This window comes from Hylobates moloch, unplaced genomic scaffold (genome assembly GCF_009828535.3).
Source record: "Hylobates moloch isolate HMO894 unplaced genomic scaffold, HMol_V3 SCAFFOLD_13, whole genome shotgun sequence".
NCBI classification, from domain to species: Eukaryota; Metazoa; Chordata; class Mammalia; order Primates; family Hylobatidae; genus Hylobates; species Hylobates moloch.
The window spans coordinates 1566604-1585062 of record NW_026652288.1 but is presented as its reverse complement, the minus strand read 5'-3'; the positions used below and the strand labels follow the sequence as shown (position 1 = coordinate 1585062).

The 18459-nt window shown below is 44.3% G+C and overlaps 1 protein-coding gene across 15 annotated transcripts in view; it reads left to right on the top strand.

Annotated features, from left to right (window-relative positions):
* The window catches only part of MYT1L (myelin transcription factor 1 like), a 532891-nt gene that overhangs the window by 426653 nt on the left and 87779 nt on the right, over positions 1 to 18459 (top strand). For all 15 annotated transcript variants that reach the window (XM_032172073.2, XM_058426326.1, XM_032172071.2 and 12 more), the window contains 4 exons: positions 5804 to 6054; positions 8614 to 8850; positions 10497 to 10618; positions 11499 to 11567. In XM_032172073.2, the coding sequence (XP_032027964.1) occupies positions 5804 to 6054; positions 8614 to 8850; positions 10497 to 10618; positions 11499 to 11567 (679 nt within the window). The remainder of the gene's footprint in view (positions 1 to 5803; positions 6055 to 8613; positions 8851 to 10496; positions 10619 to 11498; positions 11568 to 18459) is intronic.

Genomic DNA, 18459 nt, shown 5'->3' with positions numbered 1-18459 from the left:
TGAATGAAAAGGTCCTACCTGGAACATTTTGTATTTTGTATTATTATTATTATTATTATGTCGACAGCTGTATTTAATCACACAAATCCTGTGTGCTTTTCCTTTTTTCCTGCAGTAGAGGAAATGGAATAGTTGAAGAGGTATTTTTAGGATGGTTTCAGATCCAGCGGCTGCTCCTGTTTCAAGGCAGCTCTGGCATCTACAGTTAAAGCTACTGCATTGCTCGTAACATACAGTGATGTTCTGGGCGCCTGGAAGAACATTAACACATTCTTGTCTGCTGATGGATTGAAAAGCAATTTGATCAAAAATAGCTTTGGGCCAGCGTGGTGGCTCAAGCCTGTAATCCCAGGACTTTGGGAGGCCAAGGCAGGCAGATCACCTGAAGTCAGGAGTTCGAGATCAGCCTGGCCAACATGGTGAAACCCTGTCTCTACTAAAAATACAAAAATTAGCTGGGCATGGTGGTGCGTGCCTGTAATCCCAGCTACTTGGGAGGCTGAGGCAAGAGAATCACGTGAGCCTGAGAGGCAGAGATTGCAATGAGTCAAGATCATGCCACTGCACTCCAGCCTGGGTGACAGAGTGAGACTCTTCTCAAAAAAAAAAAGCTTTGTTTGCCAAAAGAAAAAGAAAATGCATTCTGTCGTTGTGAAACTGCTCTCATCAGACCAAGCATCCTCCGTGCTGGAAGAGGGGGAACAGAGCACCCCCAATCTGAAGCCCCTGCTCTGCAGTGCCCCCTGCTGTCAGGGCACTGAGCCGAGCAATGCTGATTGTGGTCCAAAAGACACTGGCATGACGGGCTATGCTGACATTTTACAAATAGGGATAATTATTAGGACCAATGACCTTCCTTTCCTGAGCAATTTTAACTGTAGGCACTCTTATTTTTATTTTTGTTTTAATTAAAACTTTTAAATGACGTTTTTATATTCAGTAAAGGATGCATGTGAAAGTAGATACTGTCTTAGTTGCCCATTTGGGTGTAGTGAGTTGACAGGCGCATCAAAAGACTCGACAGTCAGTCACCGACTAAAACTCGGTCCTGTCCAGTTGGCATCATCTAGTTGTAGCATCTTATGAATTAAATATCTGGGAAAGTCAATGCATGGTCTCATCTACATTTTATAACTTCAGGATAATTTAAGGTGACTCAAGTAAGATGAGAGGAAGAAATGCAGAGAGTCATTTTAGTTAAAAATTCAAGTAAAATGTTGTCACATAGAGGTAGCATTTTTCTTTTCTGTTTCAACTTTTATTTTAGATACAGAGGGTACCTGTGCATGTTGATTACACAGGCATACTGCACCCAGGTAGTGAACACGGTACCCAAGAGGTAGTGCTCCAACCCACGCCCCTCTCTAGTGTCCGCAGTGTCGATTGTTCCCATGTTTATGTCCCTGTGTGCTCTATGTTTAGCTCCCACTTACAAGTGACAATATGTGGCACAAAGTTTTCTGTCCCTGCATTAATTCATTTAGGTTTGTGGCCTCCAGCACCATCCATGTTACTGCAAATGACATGACTTTATTCTTTTTATGGCTGCATAGTATTACACAGTGTCTATGTACCACATTTTCTTTATCTAATCCACCACTGATGGGCGCCTAGGTTGATTCTGTGCCTCTGCTATTGTGAAGAGCATGGTGATGAGCATACGAGTGCATGTGTCTTTCTGGTACAGTGATCTATTTTCATTTGGGTAAATACTCAGTAACGGGACTGCTGGGTCTAATGGTAGCTCTGTTGTAAGTGCTTTGAGAAAACTTCAAACTACTGTCCAGTGGCTGAACTAATTTGCATTTCCACTAAGAATGTATAAGTGTTCTCTTTTCTCCACAGCCTCTCCAGCATCTGCATTTTTGGCTTTTTAATAATAGCCATTCAGACTGGTGTGAGATGCTGTCTCGCTGTGGTTTTGATTTGCAGTTCTCTGGTGATTAGTGATATTGAGCATTTTATCACATGGTTGTTGGCCACTTGTATGTCTTCTTTTGAAAAGTGTCTGTTCATGTTCTTTGCCCATTTTTAATGGGGTTATTTGTGGTTTGCTTGTTGATTTATTTGTTCCTTACAGATGTCAGATATTAGGCCTTTGTCATCTGACATTGTTTGTGAATATCTTCTCTTGTTCTGTAGGTTATCTGTCTGCTCCATTGATAGTTTCTTTTGCTGTGCAGAAGCTCTTTAGTTTAATTAGGTCCCGCTTGTCTATTTTTGTTTTTGTTGCAATTGCTTTTGGAGACCTAGCCAAAAAAAATTTGCCAAAGCCAGTGTTGAAAAGGGTATTTCTTAGGTTTTCTTCTCAGATTTTTATAGTATGACATCTTACATTTGCATCTTTAATCCATCTTAAGTTAATTTTTGTATATGGCAAAAGTATGGGTCTAGTTTCATTCTTCTGTGAATAGCTCAGCCGTTATCCCAGTACCATTTCCCCATTGCTTGCTCTCATTGGCCTTGTCAAAGATCAGATGGTTGTAGGTGCGTGGCGTTATTTCTGAGTTTTCTATTGTGTTCCGTTGGTCTGTGTGTCTGTTTTTACACTGGTACCAAGCTATGTTGGTTATGTAGCCTTATAGTGGACTTTGAAGTCAGGCAGAGTGTAACCTCTGGCTTTGTTTATTTTGCTTAGGATTGCTTTGGCTCTTTGGGCTCTTTTTTGATTTCACAGAAATTTTAGAAGCTTTTTTTTCTAACTGTAAAGAATTACATTGGTAGTTTGATAGGAATAGAATTGAATCTGTAGATTGCTTTGGGCAGTACGGCCATTTTAACAATATTGACTCTTCCAATTCATGAACATGGAACATTTTTCCATTTCTTTGTGTCGTCTCTGATTTCTTTCAGCAGTGTTTTGTACTTCTACTTGTGGACGTCGCTCACCTCCTTGGTGAGCTGTGCTCCTAGGTATTTCCTTTTCTTTGTGGCTACTGTGAATGGAATTGCCTGCTTGATTGACGGTGAGCCTGGTTGTTATTGGTGTATAGAGATGCTGGGGTAGCATTTTCTAATTGATAAGACACTGAACTCTCCCAGACAAACACATCGTTGATGGCAGTCGAGGCTCTTTGTGGACGTTGGGCAACCTCAGTCTCCACATCTGTGAAGTGGGCATGTGGTAGCATCTTACAGGGTGGTGGAGGTCTAGATGCGATCCTGTTGGAGGATGCCATGAGCACAGTGTAGCAGGAGTCACTGTGAGAGAAGCTCATGACAAGAAGTCTCTGGGCATGCGCAGGAGCTCCTGCCACACCTCCACGCTCACACTCCTGAGCATCGCTCTCGCCAACGCTGAGTGCAAGGCTGCCAGCCGACCTATGTCAGCTGCCGTTGTTTGTTGCATTGACTTGTGTTATTCCTTCAATTTTTTTTAGGAATTGAAATTCCCTCATTTCAAAACAAAAATGTTATTTTTTTTTAATTTATGTGGGCAATGGTTTTTTTTTCCTAAACCAGTGGCTAGTCCTCACCAGTAAAACCTAACCCCATATTATTATTTCATTTCTCCTACAATTTTTCTACTATTTCTTAACAAAATTGTAAATGATGTAAAATCACAACCTTTAGTTCATATCCAGAGTATCACAAACTGCAAACCAGTTTGTGACGGTTGCTCAGGGTGGATCAAAGTGTGCACTGCACAGGGCCCATGGGGGTGTCCTTACAGCCTCTGCTGTCTCCCTCTGGTTGACTCCCTTGCAGCCCCACAGTGGTCTCTCTCAAAGGCCCTAGTGTGGGCGGGCCTTGCTCAGACCAGCAGCCACTGCCCACCCCGCCCTGCGTTGCTGGGCTCCCTAGAGGAGGGGCATTCCCAAAGTAGAGAGAAGGGAGGGGCACACTGATGGACACTCAGACAAGCTTCTCAGGGACAGCTGTGCCCCACCAGCCATGGGACCATTCTGGGTGGCTTTGCTCATTCAGATTAGCAAAACACAGTCATAATATCAACAGGTTACTATTGTATTTCACGGGTTTTGTGGGTGTGGATTTGAGCCTCTGGTTCATGCACAGGAATCTGGGTGTAAAGCGGTTACTTGCTTGGGGAATTCTCTAGCTTTTGGCAGAGGCTGAGACGAAGACAGCGTGGCCAACTCCCGCTCTGGGCACTGTCCTCAGTCTTCCTCTGCAGGGGCCTGTGCATTACAGAATCACCAATAGCACACCTCTTCCCCATGTCCTGAGAGCCTTCAGTCCCAAACCAAACCTTATCAATGAGGACTGCTTCTTTTTTCCCTTTGTATCCGAAACCAGGGCAATTTCTTAGCATTGCTCATAATGACCGTATCAGCAATGTGAGAAAGCTTTTTGCTTCACTTAGCTTTGTTCTCTTCTTCCTCTGTGGGAAGGAGTCCCTGAGGAAGCCTGGCTCCAGGTTCAGAGCTGCTGCCAATGGCACCGAAGACACCGCAGGAGCCATGACCACCTGTGAGGTCTCCCTTTCCTTGTAGCAACAGACAAAACCATAGTTTCCATCAGAATTAGGCAGCTTGGAGCTTTGCCGATTAGGACTGGGGCAGCCCTAAGCACCAGGAGAACCCAGGCTAGAGTGTCTCTAGCCTATCACCGAGTTCTCCTAGCTACACTCACAACAGTCCCAGGGAAGCAGGCGGGGATCTCTTGGGGAAGAAGGTGCTTCCTAAAGGGAGGGGCTCACTGACGGAGGGATTTAGGACATGGGAGAGACCAGGTCCACCTCCAAGTAACTCTTCACTCTGCTGGATTCCAAGAGAAATGTCTGGCCATGCACAAATGATGTCCCGTGACATTAACTGGCAGGGATAACAATTAGTAAAGAAGGACCCATCCGGAAAAATGCTGGACTGAAACATTGTCATGTACTAAAGGAGATTTAAACAGCTCTAACAAATAACCCTTGCCCCTCAGTGCCGGTTTGGCTGTTAGTGAGTGTGGTGGCTCAGAAAGGATTACTGGGCAGTGGGAATCGTGTCAGTGAGGGTCAGTGCAGGGAACAGAGAGGCCATGGCTATGAAAGAGGCGGCTGCACACGTGCCCCACATGTCTGCCCACCACCAAGTGGCCACTCAGGTGTTTCAACATTTATCCTGAGCTTATTCTCTATGTGCATTTCCCCCTTTCACTCCCATGGCCTGTATCAGAATTCTAGAAAAAAAGGATGTTGGACTCACCCTATCTGGTCTGCATGCCCAGCCAGAAATCCACCTCCCAAAGCACGTGGTCCCCACAGGCCCAGCAGGTGGCCCCCAGGTCCCCTTGAATCCTGGTCACCTGCACAGAGGACCCAGGGCCCCAGGAGGCTGCCGCAGCCCCTCTGGCTGAAAGGAACAGCCCACCTCTTGACAGTTAAGAGACTGTGGATCCAGGTCGGGTCACCAAAAGTGCTTATGAGCCCTCATGTGCTGCGGAGGAGCCCCACTCACGCTTAGGGCCTCGACTGGGATTTGACTGGGCTGGAATTCTCAGTCGCTTCCCTACACCCTGTGGCTCCTGAAAGCTAGCCCGGCGTGTGTCTGTCTTTCGAGGGACCAGGTAACGGCCTGTGCTGGGTGCGAGGTGCAGCCTTTCCAACAGGTGGATGAGTTCTCCTCCAGGGCAAAAAAAAAAGGAAAAAAGAAGAAAAAAAAAGAAAAGGAGCCAGAAGGTTTTGTTTTGTTTTCGTTTGCCTGTTGTTTGTTTTCTTTACGCATAAGCCCCGGCACCCTGAGGGCCGTCCCACGCGGCTGTGTGGCTGAGGCCGGGGCGGGCAGGCCCTGCCGTGTGATGTCTGCCGTGTGCCCTGCGGCCGGAGCCTGAGTCATCCCTGTCCCTGTCTCCCCAGCGAAGCGGTACTGCAAGGACCCCAGCCCCAGCAGCAGCAGCACCAGCAGCTACGCGCCCAGCAGCAGCAGCAACCTGAGCTGCGGCGGGGGCAGCAGCGCCAGCAGCACCTGCAGCAAGAGCAGCTTCGACTACACGCACGACATGGAGGCGGCCCACATGGCGGCCACCGCCATCCTCAACCTGTCCACGCGCTGCCGCGAGATGCCGCAGAACCTGAGCACCAAGCCGCAGGACCTGTGCGCCACGCGGGTACGCGCGCCTGGGCAGGTGGAGCCACCTGGCGGGTGGGGGAGGCCGGGCCGCGGACCCAGCCACCGAGACACGCGGCGCTTTCAGGGCAGCCTTATGGTGCAAACGCCGTGATCTCCTAAACCATTCTTGCCACTGTGAACAATTAGTGCAGCTTCCCTTAAAGCAGCCTGAACACACCATTGTCCAAAGCACATCCATTTTCTAAATCAGAGGCAAGGGTCAGATCTTATAGATTAACGTGCATCAATGGATCCTTCTCTCCAGGATCCAGAAGCATTTCTGTAAACAAAGGACACCACATGGGACTCCTGTGGTCTCCAGTGACCACACAGCATGCAAAACGAAGCGTGGATCTCCCTTGAACTTTGACAGGAAGCTCTGCTAGCACCGTTGTCAAGTGAAATGCAGGGATCTGCCCATGGATTCCTGGGTAGCAGGGAAACAAAGGAAGTAAAAATCAGACTTCACACCAAGGGATCAGCCATGTATTTACAGCCAGCACTCGTTAGTTCCACATTTTCATGGATGCTATAGTGCTATGAAAGGCATAGAAAGAGTATCTATTTTTAATTTTCTTATCAATTGAACCAGTGCTTATGCTGGGCAGGAGAGAGAGCGTTTAAGATGCAGCACAGACCTGGGAGACAGCTGCCTCGACGAGGCCGCTAGGCGGCCGGGGAGAACCAGGTGGTGCCAGGGAGCGGTCCAATTGTGTTCTCAGAGGAGACGCTGAGCAGCGGACATGTTCACCTCCTCTCCTGATAAACAAAGGGCTCTCCACTGTGTAGCCCTGCCTGGCCATGTACCTGAGTGCACAACACTGACAGTGGTTCTTGTAAATATCTGTAGTTGGTATGAATGAAGAAAGGTCAGTAATCTTACGTTTTGCAAATGTTTTTTTCTTCTATCAGTATGTTTAATCCTAGATATTGGAGAAGCATCAGGGGCATGCAGTTTTCATGGTGATCAAGGTTGCAAAAATGCAAGGTTAGCATGGAAGAGATTCTGTGGTAACCACAAAAAAAAAAAAAAAAAAGGCAGAGACCCCTTCCAACTTTTGTTGCACTTTCTTAAAATTAAACTAAGACTGAGAGAATAAATCCAACATTATGAAGCTTAAATTAGTATCAAAGCTTCAAATCAGAGTGCACTTTGACAAAGAGAGTTCAGGCAGAATGAGACTGTATAATTTATCAAGGTAACAGCTCCAGGAACGGGGGTCCCATTCCAAGCATCTTCCTTCTGCTGTTGCATCCAGAGGAGAGAGCTGCTAGACCCTTGAGGAGGCAGCAGCTTTCAGACCAGCTCTGAAATCAAATTTTGCTAAAGAGAGTGTCACTCTTTGGGGAAAAAACATGCAGGATTGTTAGGGGTATTTTGATTTTTTTTTTAACTTTCTGTCCACGTGTCCATTCTTCTGACTCTCTTCCTGAGAGGCAAGTGCTGCAGAATTATTGATGCATTTCAAAGCATCCTTTAAAAAACCAAAAAGCCTCACCCTGTACCTCTTTGGGTTTTTTTTTTTTAAGCCAGTAGACTAAATTGCAGGTTTGCTGAAATTTAGAGATCAGACAGTAATCACTGTAGTAAAGTATTTTTAGCTGCAACTGCGGATCTTCTTTCTTAAGGTGGAAAATTATCTTCATTATAAAAGTTCTTATTACAGCCAGTCGCAGTGGCTCATACCTGTAATCTCAGCACTTTGGGAGGCTGAGGCAGCCGCATCACTTGAGGTCAGGAGTTCGAGACCAGCCTGGCCAACATATAGTGAAACCCCATCTCTACTAAAAAATACAAAAATTAGTTGGGCATGGTGGCGCAAACCTGTAGTCCCAGCTACTTGGGAAGCTGAGACAGAAGAATCGCTTGAACCTGGAAGGTGGAGGTTGCAGGGAGCCCAGGTCGTGCCACTGCACTCCAGCCTGGGTACCAGAGCAAGACTCTGTCCCTCAAAAAAAAAAAAACAAATTGTATTAGAAGGTAAATTTTAGTTTATTCTCTTTCCTTCCTTCATCTTTCTAATTCCTTTGTTATCCTCCTCCCTAATTCTTGAACTATTAGCATCAATAAAACTAAAAGAGAATTTTTAAGCTGATATATGTGTGTTTATACACACACACATACATACATGCACATACATGTATATACACACATTCATACACACAAAATTTTTATCTCAGGTATTTGTAACAGTAATAAAATTAAAATTAAGCACTTTGTAATTTTCTTCTGAACAAACTCTAAATCAGAGATACAATAGGACAAAAAGGAAGGAGAGAGACAGGATAGACAGTAGATAAATAGGGAAATGGAGGGAGGGAGGGATGGATGGATGCCTGGATTCTCCAACTAATTTTGCAGCTAAGCCTGGGATAGCAGGAATGTACCAACAGACCAGGCCTGTTCACCTTGGGAGTTTAGGCCAAGGAAACAGCAGTGAGGAATTCTGTGTTGAACGCTACACTGGCTGACGGCAGGACCGCAATCTGGGAGGAAGGACTCGCGGTGTTATAAGATGCCAGACCAAGCACAGTCACCATGTCTTTCTACCGACAGAACCCTGACATGGAGGTGGATGAGAACGGGACCCTGGACCTCAGCATGAACAAGCAGAGGCCGCGGGACAGCTGCTGCCCCATCCTGACCCCTCTGGAGCCCATGTCCCCCCAGCAGCAGGCAGTGATGAACAACCGGTGTTTCCAGCTGGGCGAGGGTGATTGCTGGGACTTGCCCGTAGACTACACCAAAATGAAACCCCGGAGGATAGACGAGGACGAGTCCAAAGACATTACTGTATGTCCTTTTCATTGAGCCTGTGTTGACTGCCAGACTTAAAAATGGGGCCCCAGCTGAAAGAAAAGCCATTTGCACATACCTTATGAGAAAATATATTTTCTCTTTAAATATGACCTTTAGCTGAGGAGGACTTAGAAAACAGTTTTTGTTGACCCAGAAGAGATTTGAGACTAACATTGATTAGAGTGAAACAAACTATTGACTCTTATAAATGGTAAAGTTTGTTTTCTAACAAATATGTTTTGTTACAAATGATTACTCTAAGAAAATGTATAAATAGCATGTGAGTTCATTTTTCTGGGTGTCCTGTTGAAACAATACAGGATTTTCCTTGCATGTAGAGAATTCTAATAGAGTCTTAGATACTTAAATGGTTAACTATGTGCTATTAATTAACTAGCTCTTTGAAACTAAGGACAGTGTCCCTTCTCTAAGAAACCTAAAGTATTCAAAAGAGTTTACTCTAGCCTTGAATAAACTATTTTAGTACCATCACCTAAATCTTTGTTTATGACAGTATTACTAAAACATATATGTCAAGAACATACTTTTGAAGTAGCTACAGTGTTCAAATTCAGGTTATTAAAATAGATATAATGCCCTTTAGGCTTTGAAAAGAAATAAAGAAAAATGTTTATGTACTGACTTTAAAGTCTTTGATTCTGAGAACTATGACATCTTCTTTATTCACTGAAAAATGAAATTTATTTTTAGTACAATAGAGAGACCACCATCAAAGCACTAGTGTCTTACAGAAACAAGGAAATGGAAAAAAAAGAAACATTAGCCCCATGTAGAAATTAGCAGAGAGGGCACCTGCTTATAAGCCTATTATCTGCATTCTTCAAATTGATTTCAATATCCAGGCATTGTGAAAAAGAACCAAATCAGAGTGGCAAGCTAAATTTCTAAGTATTTTTTTCTCCCGCAGTGTTGAATCATTACTACCAAATAAGGCATGGTGGTTGAATCTCCAAATTTATTTTAACTGAAAGTAAGCCCTCCTAAAATGACAGAAATGTTTCCATCCTGTATCGTCATGGAAGACAAACCTTCCCGTGTATCTAGACTTAGGGAATGTGTCTGCTGAGCATTGCCACCTGTAGAAACATCTACGTTACTGCAGTTGAACACACAACTGAAAAGGAAATTTACAGTTACATTCCTCTAAATTGGTCTCTGTTACCTTGAATCTTAAAGCACGTGCTTGTAAAATACTGACCAACAGTGGGGGAAAGCTCAGCCCTAAGACACTGTAGTTTCAGTGTTGAATCTTTGCAGGCAAGTGTTGGATAAAGCAGCCCACCCACAGGTGTGTGCTGAATGCTGGATGAGGAAGACCAAGTTAAACGTAGTCTCTGGCTGCCAGACCATGTGTTTATCCATGTGGTGAGCACAGCCAGGTGAATATTGCATAAGGGCCCTGACCACTGACAGGTGACCATCATTTTAGGAGTTTAGAGCAGTGGAAGAAAAGTTCAATATGCATTTTCAGAAGGGGCATTATCAGGACAAAAAGATCTTAAAGATACAGCAGAAAGAGGTGTAAGATGTAGAGGCCACCCCAGAGCCACGAACCGCCTCCCTCAGTCTGTGTGCTGTGTGATCATCCGTGTGGCTCTGAAGCTGTGTTTTGCCCACAGCCAGAAGACTTGGACCCATTCCAGGAGGCTCTAGAAGAAAGACGGTATCCCGGGGAGGTGACCATCCCAAGTCCCAAACCCAAGTACCCTCAGTGCAAGGAGAGCAAAAAGGATTTAATAACGTAAGCATGCTGTGAGGTGAAATTATGAATCTTCTTAATCTTCCCATTCTATGGCTGATTTTTAAAAACTGGATCTGTATATGCCTTGCCGTTTGAGCATGCGACACTCGCAGCATATAAATGTTTCCGACTGCCGGGTCAGTAGAGTGAGCAGCTAACCGTGCACTTGCCTGTTCCCAGTGACGCTCTGTCGGACAGGGGCGTCATTTTCATTTAACCCGTGCATTTTGCCGCTTTTCTTCAGGGTGCTTAAATCCCCTTGCAGACATTGCAGCTAAACTGGAAACAATGAAACTTTTTTAAAAGTTTTTTTTTTTTTTTTAAACATACTTACTATTTTGGCTGTTTTTGTTTTTGTTTGGTGGCAGATGTCCAACTCCAGGGTGTGATGGGAGTGGTCATGTGACTGGTAATTACGCCTCACACAGAAGGTGTGACTTCATTTTTCTCATGGTGGATTCTGTCTTTTCAATTTATTGTTTTCAGCTTACCTCAACAATGCTGTCAAAGTAAAAATGTTGAATTCTGTGTCAACCCTTTAAGTGCTATATGTTGACCTTCAAAAGCATGCTAATTTATGTGTTGTATAATGTCTTTTATTTTTGAATAAACGACCTAAATTTGTAAAATTCTTCTTAAGCATTTAAGCCAAAGAGCACAAATGTTTTATTTTTTAAACAATTGCTTATTAACAGAAATATTTTCTTAAATTTATATTTGAACCAATTCAGAATTAATTATACAAAAAAAAATTCAATATACAGCACTTGCCCATTGCTTTTCTGCATTGAACTCTTTAATTTCGGTTTTTATGTTGTGTTTGTTCGGGAGTTACCTGCTTCGCGGTTGACTGACCTGCCTGTCCCGGCCTGTCTTACAGTCTGTCTGGCTGCCCCCTGGCGGACAAAAGCATTCGAAGTATGCTGGCCACCAGCTCCCAAGAACTCAAGTAAGATTTAATGACAATAATTCTCTTTTTAAAATCCATACACTCAGTAGTTCACACACAAAAAAAAGATATGTCATTTGCAAAGAAAAATGCCTGTTAAAAAACACAGCCTGTGCACCCCAGTGCCTTGATATAGACACGGGATTGGGTCCTCGGAATTTCAGCCACTTTTCCACACAACCCGTTCTGCCTTTTCCCCTGACATACCTCCAGCCTGTTCATGTCATATCCTTCCTATCTGGAATATCCTAAAGCATGAGTGTTTTCGCTTCAGATATGCATGCATATGGAAGGGAAATTTTACAGTTACTCAAATTTTTAGAAAATGACTGTAAATGATCAAAATTTAATTTTTAAAAGAAATTCATAGGAGTATTTACAATATGGATACTTAAATAGCACTTATGACAAAATCTACCATCATAATAGCTAATGTATTAAATACACTGTGGTCTTAGTCATGAATACTCTTTAGGACAGTGACAACTCGCGCGCGGTTCAGGGATCCGGAGAGTCATGGAATTCCTCCAGACACACATCATTCTAGAGTTTTACCTCCCTCTTCTCTATGCCTGTAATTTTTAAGCATAAATCTGGCAAAATGGTGAAATACCTACATTTATACTGCAACACTGAGATTTTCCTCCTTCACATAGACATCTCTAGATGTAGGTCCAGGCAGGTTCGGAAGAAGCCGGTAGAAGTCACGGGGGGAGTCTCAAAGCCTCCGCACTCCAGGGAGAGCATACGTGCAGGTGCACACAGGGAAAGAGGGCAAGACCTGGGAGATGCTCACAGCACGATGAGAGTCCCCAGATAATCGATCTAAATTATCGGACAGGCCATATCATTAGGCCAAATTGCTTGGTTTTCCTTTTGTTTGGAAAAAGCGCTATCCACGCAAAGATAATGCTGCTTTTCAACCCACATTTGATCGCTTTCCCAATCATCCCACCCCACCTCGGCATCCCAGGACCCTGACGACAGACCAGCACTACTGCAAAGCGTAGGCTTCTATTTCACACCCATGTCATCTTTTACAGGATCCCTGTCCAGGGCCCTAGGGCCATAGATCACCTGCTTATGTTCAGTGACTTCCTGAACTAGTTCTTTCACCACAAGACCCTTGGAACTTTCTTCATGGAATGTAAACACCTGGAGGGCTTCCTCTTACCTAACGGCTGTAAAGTCTGTAGCCTCATCCAAAACAGTGCCTCATGGACAAAGTAGCTTTAGGATCTCAAAACGGACAGCATTAGCAAGAGCAATTCAACCCACTTTGTTCAGGCGTCTTTTGTATGGCTCGAAACCACATTTCCCTCATGGTCAAAACATGACTAACTCCACTTGGAACTTGGCCAGTACATCAGAACACGGCAGCATTCCTTTGAATTTCTTGATGAGGGACACTTTGCAAAAGATTGGCACATCTCCAGTTCCAACAGGCCAGCTGTAGACAGGAAAACAGCCTCTGTAAAAGTTGCTTCTGGTGTTGCCTCTAACTGGTCAGAGACTGCAGGGATTCGTTTTCTTTGGCTTGCGTTCCTTCACGTTGGGCTTGGCGGCTTATGTTGATTTGAAATTCCGAGCCAACATGCTGTTTCTCCAGCATCAGCAGTTTCTTCTTCTCTTACTTCATCTTGCAAGATGGTGTGACGGTCCCCACCTTTAGCATTTTCCCAGGGAGCCGGTTAGCTCTTCATGCCTTCCAGGGCAGGGTGTGCATGGGCAGCCCCTCCTTCCCGCCTTGTCCTGGAGGGGAGACTGTATCTTCCAGGAGGTGGATGGCCTTTCCCTAATTTTGGTTGATCGAAAAGCCACACACGTGTCTAAACTTATCTTTGCAAAAAGTCAGTCCTATTCTGGTAGAGCCTTTCTGGGAAATCTGAACTTGACTGAATTTCTTAAATGGTCCCTTTCTATGAATGGATCTTCAAAACTAAGAATTTCAATCAAGCATCTTCTATAAAAACACTAATGTTTCAATGACCAAATGTTGCTTGATGGTATAACCATAGGTTATGATGTCTTTTCTTTAACCTTGTAATTGGTGACACCCTTTATCTGTTACTTGTTGGATCTGGGTCAGCAAGATCTGTTGGGTGGGTCTCTCAAGCCCAGGAGCATGGACTGAGCCCCTCATGACTTGCAAAAACTTTCTTTAGAATAATTCCCACATGAGTCCTTTTTTATATTCTTTGTGTATATTTTCAAGGGTTTGGTCAATTTGTCCTGCAGCAGCATCATCCCTGATTAACAGTGTGACATTAAGCCATTCACTGTGTCGTGTAACAATCTCTAATCGTTCATAAACACATCGTAGAAAGTGGGCCCCAATTACCCCCAAAATTATTCTCTACATGTCAGCTAACAAATGGGACTTTCTGGAAATTTTCTTCTTGTCCCTTCCAACACTGAACTGTGGTATTTGGCCTTTAACAGGACATTCTTGATCATGGACAAAACAAATTTTCCAGGTAAACTCTCGTTCTTGGATTCTCTAAGCTCTTAAACTTCCTGAGATAACACTTTGCCTGGTCTTACCCAAATCAGCAAACATGGGACGTTTTGAAAAGAAAATCCATCACTTCATTGTCTAATTATGTATATAATATATAAACTGAAACTGGATTAAAATTTAATGTGCACCTGAATCTTACTCCAACTCTGGGACTGTTGCTTTCTTCGCTCCCTAGCCCATCTGGTGTCGAAGACATAGTTCAGAGGCTCAGAAGTCAGGGAGGAAGCCCCCAGGGTAAAAGGGACACTCTGGGGAGGCAGACGGAGGAGGGACGCCCAGTTCTGAAAGCCTCAGTGCCTGGCAGACTTTTGCGCGTCGATGCTTTGAGGTGGAGTCCGCCGTCACCTTGTGTGCCCTTTCTAGGAGTCAACCTCACAGGGTCGCCGTGAGCCCTGCCTAGCTGTGACATTCACTGAGACCACAGGCCAAAAAGCAAAAAAGAATACATTTGTGCAAACTAGAGTTTTGGGGGGTGAGAACTCTGCCCACCATGAGCTCCGATTCTCAGAAAAGTTTCTTCTCGTGACATTTCATTTGCTAGGATTCCCCGAAAGACACAGCAGGAAAGAGCTTGCAAAACCTGTCACAGCTGGTCAGCCTTTTCTTTTTCTTTCTCATTTTCTTAAGGAACCATATTCTCCCAGCCAGGAATTATTTTTTTCTACTTCCAGATGTGTGTGCCGTTGTTGACATGGGCATGGTGTAGGTATAACCAATGTGAGCCAAATACAAACTGATTTTGATCACAGGGAATTGGCTCTTTAGAGGAGCCAACTAATTGGCTTCCACTGATGCCTTGGTTGGCCAAATTAAGATTCCTCCTCATTATCCATGCCTTTATCTTATTACACCACGTGTCCCGACATTAGTGTAACTCCTTGTAGGAAAAAGAACCTTCGGCCACTTGTTAGTTTTCCTGATGTCTCAGCTCGGACTGAGTCATCGTGGCAGTGAGCAGATTGTACTTTTGGTCCCTTGGCCTTTGCGATGGTCTCGTACGCTCTGTAGTCTCTAGGCTTGTATCCTAGGCATTTTCAGCTTGAGCATACAGGAATTTTAGCCACATCTAACACATCTTTTTAACCTGGTTACAGGCATTTTAAAATACATCTTAAATCAAAGAATTAACATTTTGAACATAGGTCAAGATGTTGCTTTTTGCTAAGGCTACTTATTTCTAGACCATCCCGGGGCTTAGATTCTCCGCTGTAAACTTAACGCAGGCACAGGGAGATTATTTACCAGGCTCTCCTGGAGAGAGATGTGAGCTTTGCTCACCTCACAGCTTCCATTGTTTGGGTGCAGGAAGGTCATCCGCTTTGACTGCTCACCAAGTTCTTAGGAATAATCCTCATTTCGGTAATCTTTTGCTTTCACAGTTTACAATAGTCAATCCACAGAACTCTGCGAATTACAACTGCCCGCGGCTGGGGTCTGGTTTCTTTAACAAGAGGCCGTATTTCCTTATCAGGGGAATGAGTTGACCTCTGTGTAAATTCAGCTCTTTTAGGACAGAAAGTTGTGTGATTTCAGCCTCCACATTGGGAGGAGAGCTAATGTGTGATCTCCCACTTCAAAGATTGCTCCTGTAGCACCCTTGTTTCTGTTATAAAAAATCGAACCATTCGGCAGCTGACTTGGCTCACCCGAGAGCACCTGGGTGCATGTGATCAGCCATGTGCGTGAATGGGAATGTCTCGGGGGAGAAGAGGTGATGGCCTGGGGGTTCTCAGGTGCGGGTCATTCCCGTGCACAGGGTCCACTGGGACTCCAGCAAGCACGGCCCGGGTCACGGGGATTGAGCTCCTGCCCCATAGCCTTCCCCAGATCTGTGGTGGTACCTGCTTGTGCTGAAATACTGCAGGCTTGTAGGGCGCCTGACAATGGACAAAATGCTTCTGCACAGACTGTCACCTTTGTGAGGAAAGAGGGGAAGGGGTGCTTAGACCCATTTTACGGATGTGAGAACTGAGGAACGGGTGGTTGGACTGCCCAGCTGAGATGTAGAGACAATCAACTGCAAGGACAAAGCCTGTCTCAGAAGCTTTCCCACGCTTCACGCTTGCTCCTCAAAATCAGGACAAAGCCCGAGGTCAGAATCTTTCCCACGCTTCATGCCTGCTCCTCAATCATTAATACCACCACCTTCGGTATGCTGCTTTGTGATTGAGAATTAAAGGTTTACATTTAGCGATGACTACAGCCATACACATGCACACACACACACACAGAATTTATTTTTATTTCCACACTTGGCCTTGTGCAGTTTCCCCGTGACCCGCACAGGGAGCTGAGCTGAGCTGAGACCCACCCAGCGGTGGCCAACTCCCCCGCACTGTGCCACATCCCTGGTGGAAAGCAGACACGCCCACTCCTCACAATCAGCTAAATGCATTTTGAACTTGCTCCTCCAGGGACCCAGTTCTACCATTTATATTTTCACATCGGTAAATGGTTTATAAAGTTTGCACTATGGCATTTACAAAAAAGATCCTACAAAATGCAGCCTATTAGAGTTTTATTTTATCATAATGAGTAGGAGAAATTAAAATATAGGAAATGCAGTTAAGCATTATACAGTAAAACTTCTAAAACAAGAATGTTTCAGAATGACTCCAGACACACACACACACACACACACACACACACACACACACACACACGAACCTGCAAAGCAACAGTAAACCACCCAGTTCACGGAGTTTCTTGTTGAGGGAAGATGAGCCAGAAATGCCTTGGCCTTTCCTTCTGTTTCTCAAGTCCACTGTCAGGGCAAGCCCAGCAGCAGGAGCCTCCCTGGGCCCAGTGGAAGAGGCTACAAGTGGGGAGGGTCCCTGCTGTGAATCTTTCTTCCTGCCTCCTCCTCCTCTCACAGTAAACCTGAGACCTGGATTATTAAGGGAGGGACCCAGGCATTGGGGTTTGGGCTGAATCTTACTTCTTTTAACTAACTATACTGACGCACAAGCCAGCCAAGAACAAAACAACAACCACGTCGAGAACCTTTGGTGTTTAGCTTTTTAAAGGGCTTGATGAACCATTCCTAAAGTTCTCCGGCAATGTTTGAAACGCAGTGTAGGTCTGTCTGTTTATGCCTCGCCATTGTCGTGCTTTTGATGAAGAAAATATTAAAATTCACCGAGTAAAAACTCAGACTTGGGTAATACAAGGAGGCAAGAGGTGGCAGGATCAGAGGCCAGTGGCCAAGATGCTCTGCTTTTCATGAAGAGGTTCTTTGTGCAAAAGAAAACGCAGACCATGGGTTTTCCAGTCATTGGGGAGCACTGTCAATCTCCCTGTGCCTCAGTTTCCTTCGCTGTGAAGCGGGGCAGTACTGGTAGCAAGCACACACCTGACATTCAATACCTGTTACCACTGACAACAACTGTGTACAAAAATCCCCACAAAATGAAACTTTTCCATTTTTCATTGATATTTCATTATTCATTCTTCTGAAAACTAAATGAAACATGCTGCATGTAGACCTGACTGCCCAATCTAGTCAGTTAAGAAAATAAAGCCTCGTTTAGAAGTTTTCTAGCTACTCGGGAGGCTGAGGCACAAGAATCGCTGGAACCCGGGAGGCAGAGGTTGCAGTGAGCCGAGATCGCACCACTGCACTCCATCCAGCCTGGGTGACAGAGTGAGACTGTCTCAAAAAGTAAAAATAAAAAAAGCTTTCTCCATCTTACCTTACCTCATTCATTGCTCAGGTCAAGAATGTTTTCGCCTTTGCAGCCCCACACTTTGGCAGAGTCAGCATACTGTTTGCTAAGGAGAGGGTGGCTTCTACTGACATTTTATTTTATCTTTAATTTGCCATATTTACCGGCTTCTTGACCAACTTGATTTGTTTGCCTTAAGCCATTTAAAAGGCAGTTATCAAGGATGGTGGCTTGGTTGAACTCAGAGACAGGGAGCTCGACCCTCCCAGGGAATTAAGGTAAATTCCTAACTGGTCACTGAAGCTGGCTTTGTGATGTTTTTGGTTTTTATTGTGACAAATTTTGGAACATTTTAAATTCAGAAGAAAATCATGAGGAAGATTTTTTTAATGAAATATTTCTTAGCATTCCATTCTTTCATTTCAAAATTATGAAACATTTAATACAAACATCAGAAACTACTGAATTGTATTGCATACTTTCAAACAAAAATCATTTGTCATCAAATCAAATGTAAAATAATGCATCGTATACAACCTATTTCAAAAATTTTTAAACACATTGATTTTTTAACTTCTGGGTGACTTTTTAATATATACAGTATTCCTGTCACACATGAACAGAAGGAAGAATGTATTGTCCTTATAATTTTAAGTACTGAAGTTTTAAAGTTATTTAAAATATATATACACATATATTACTAAAT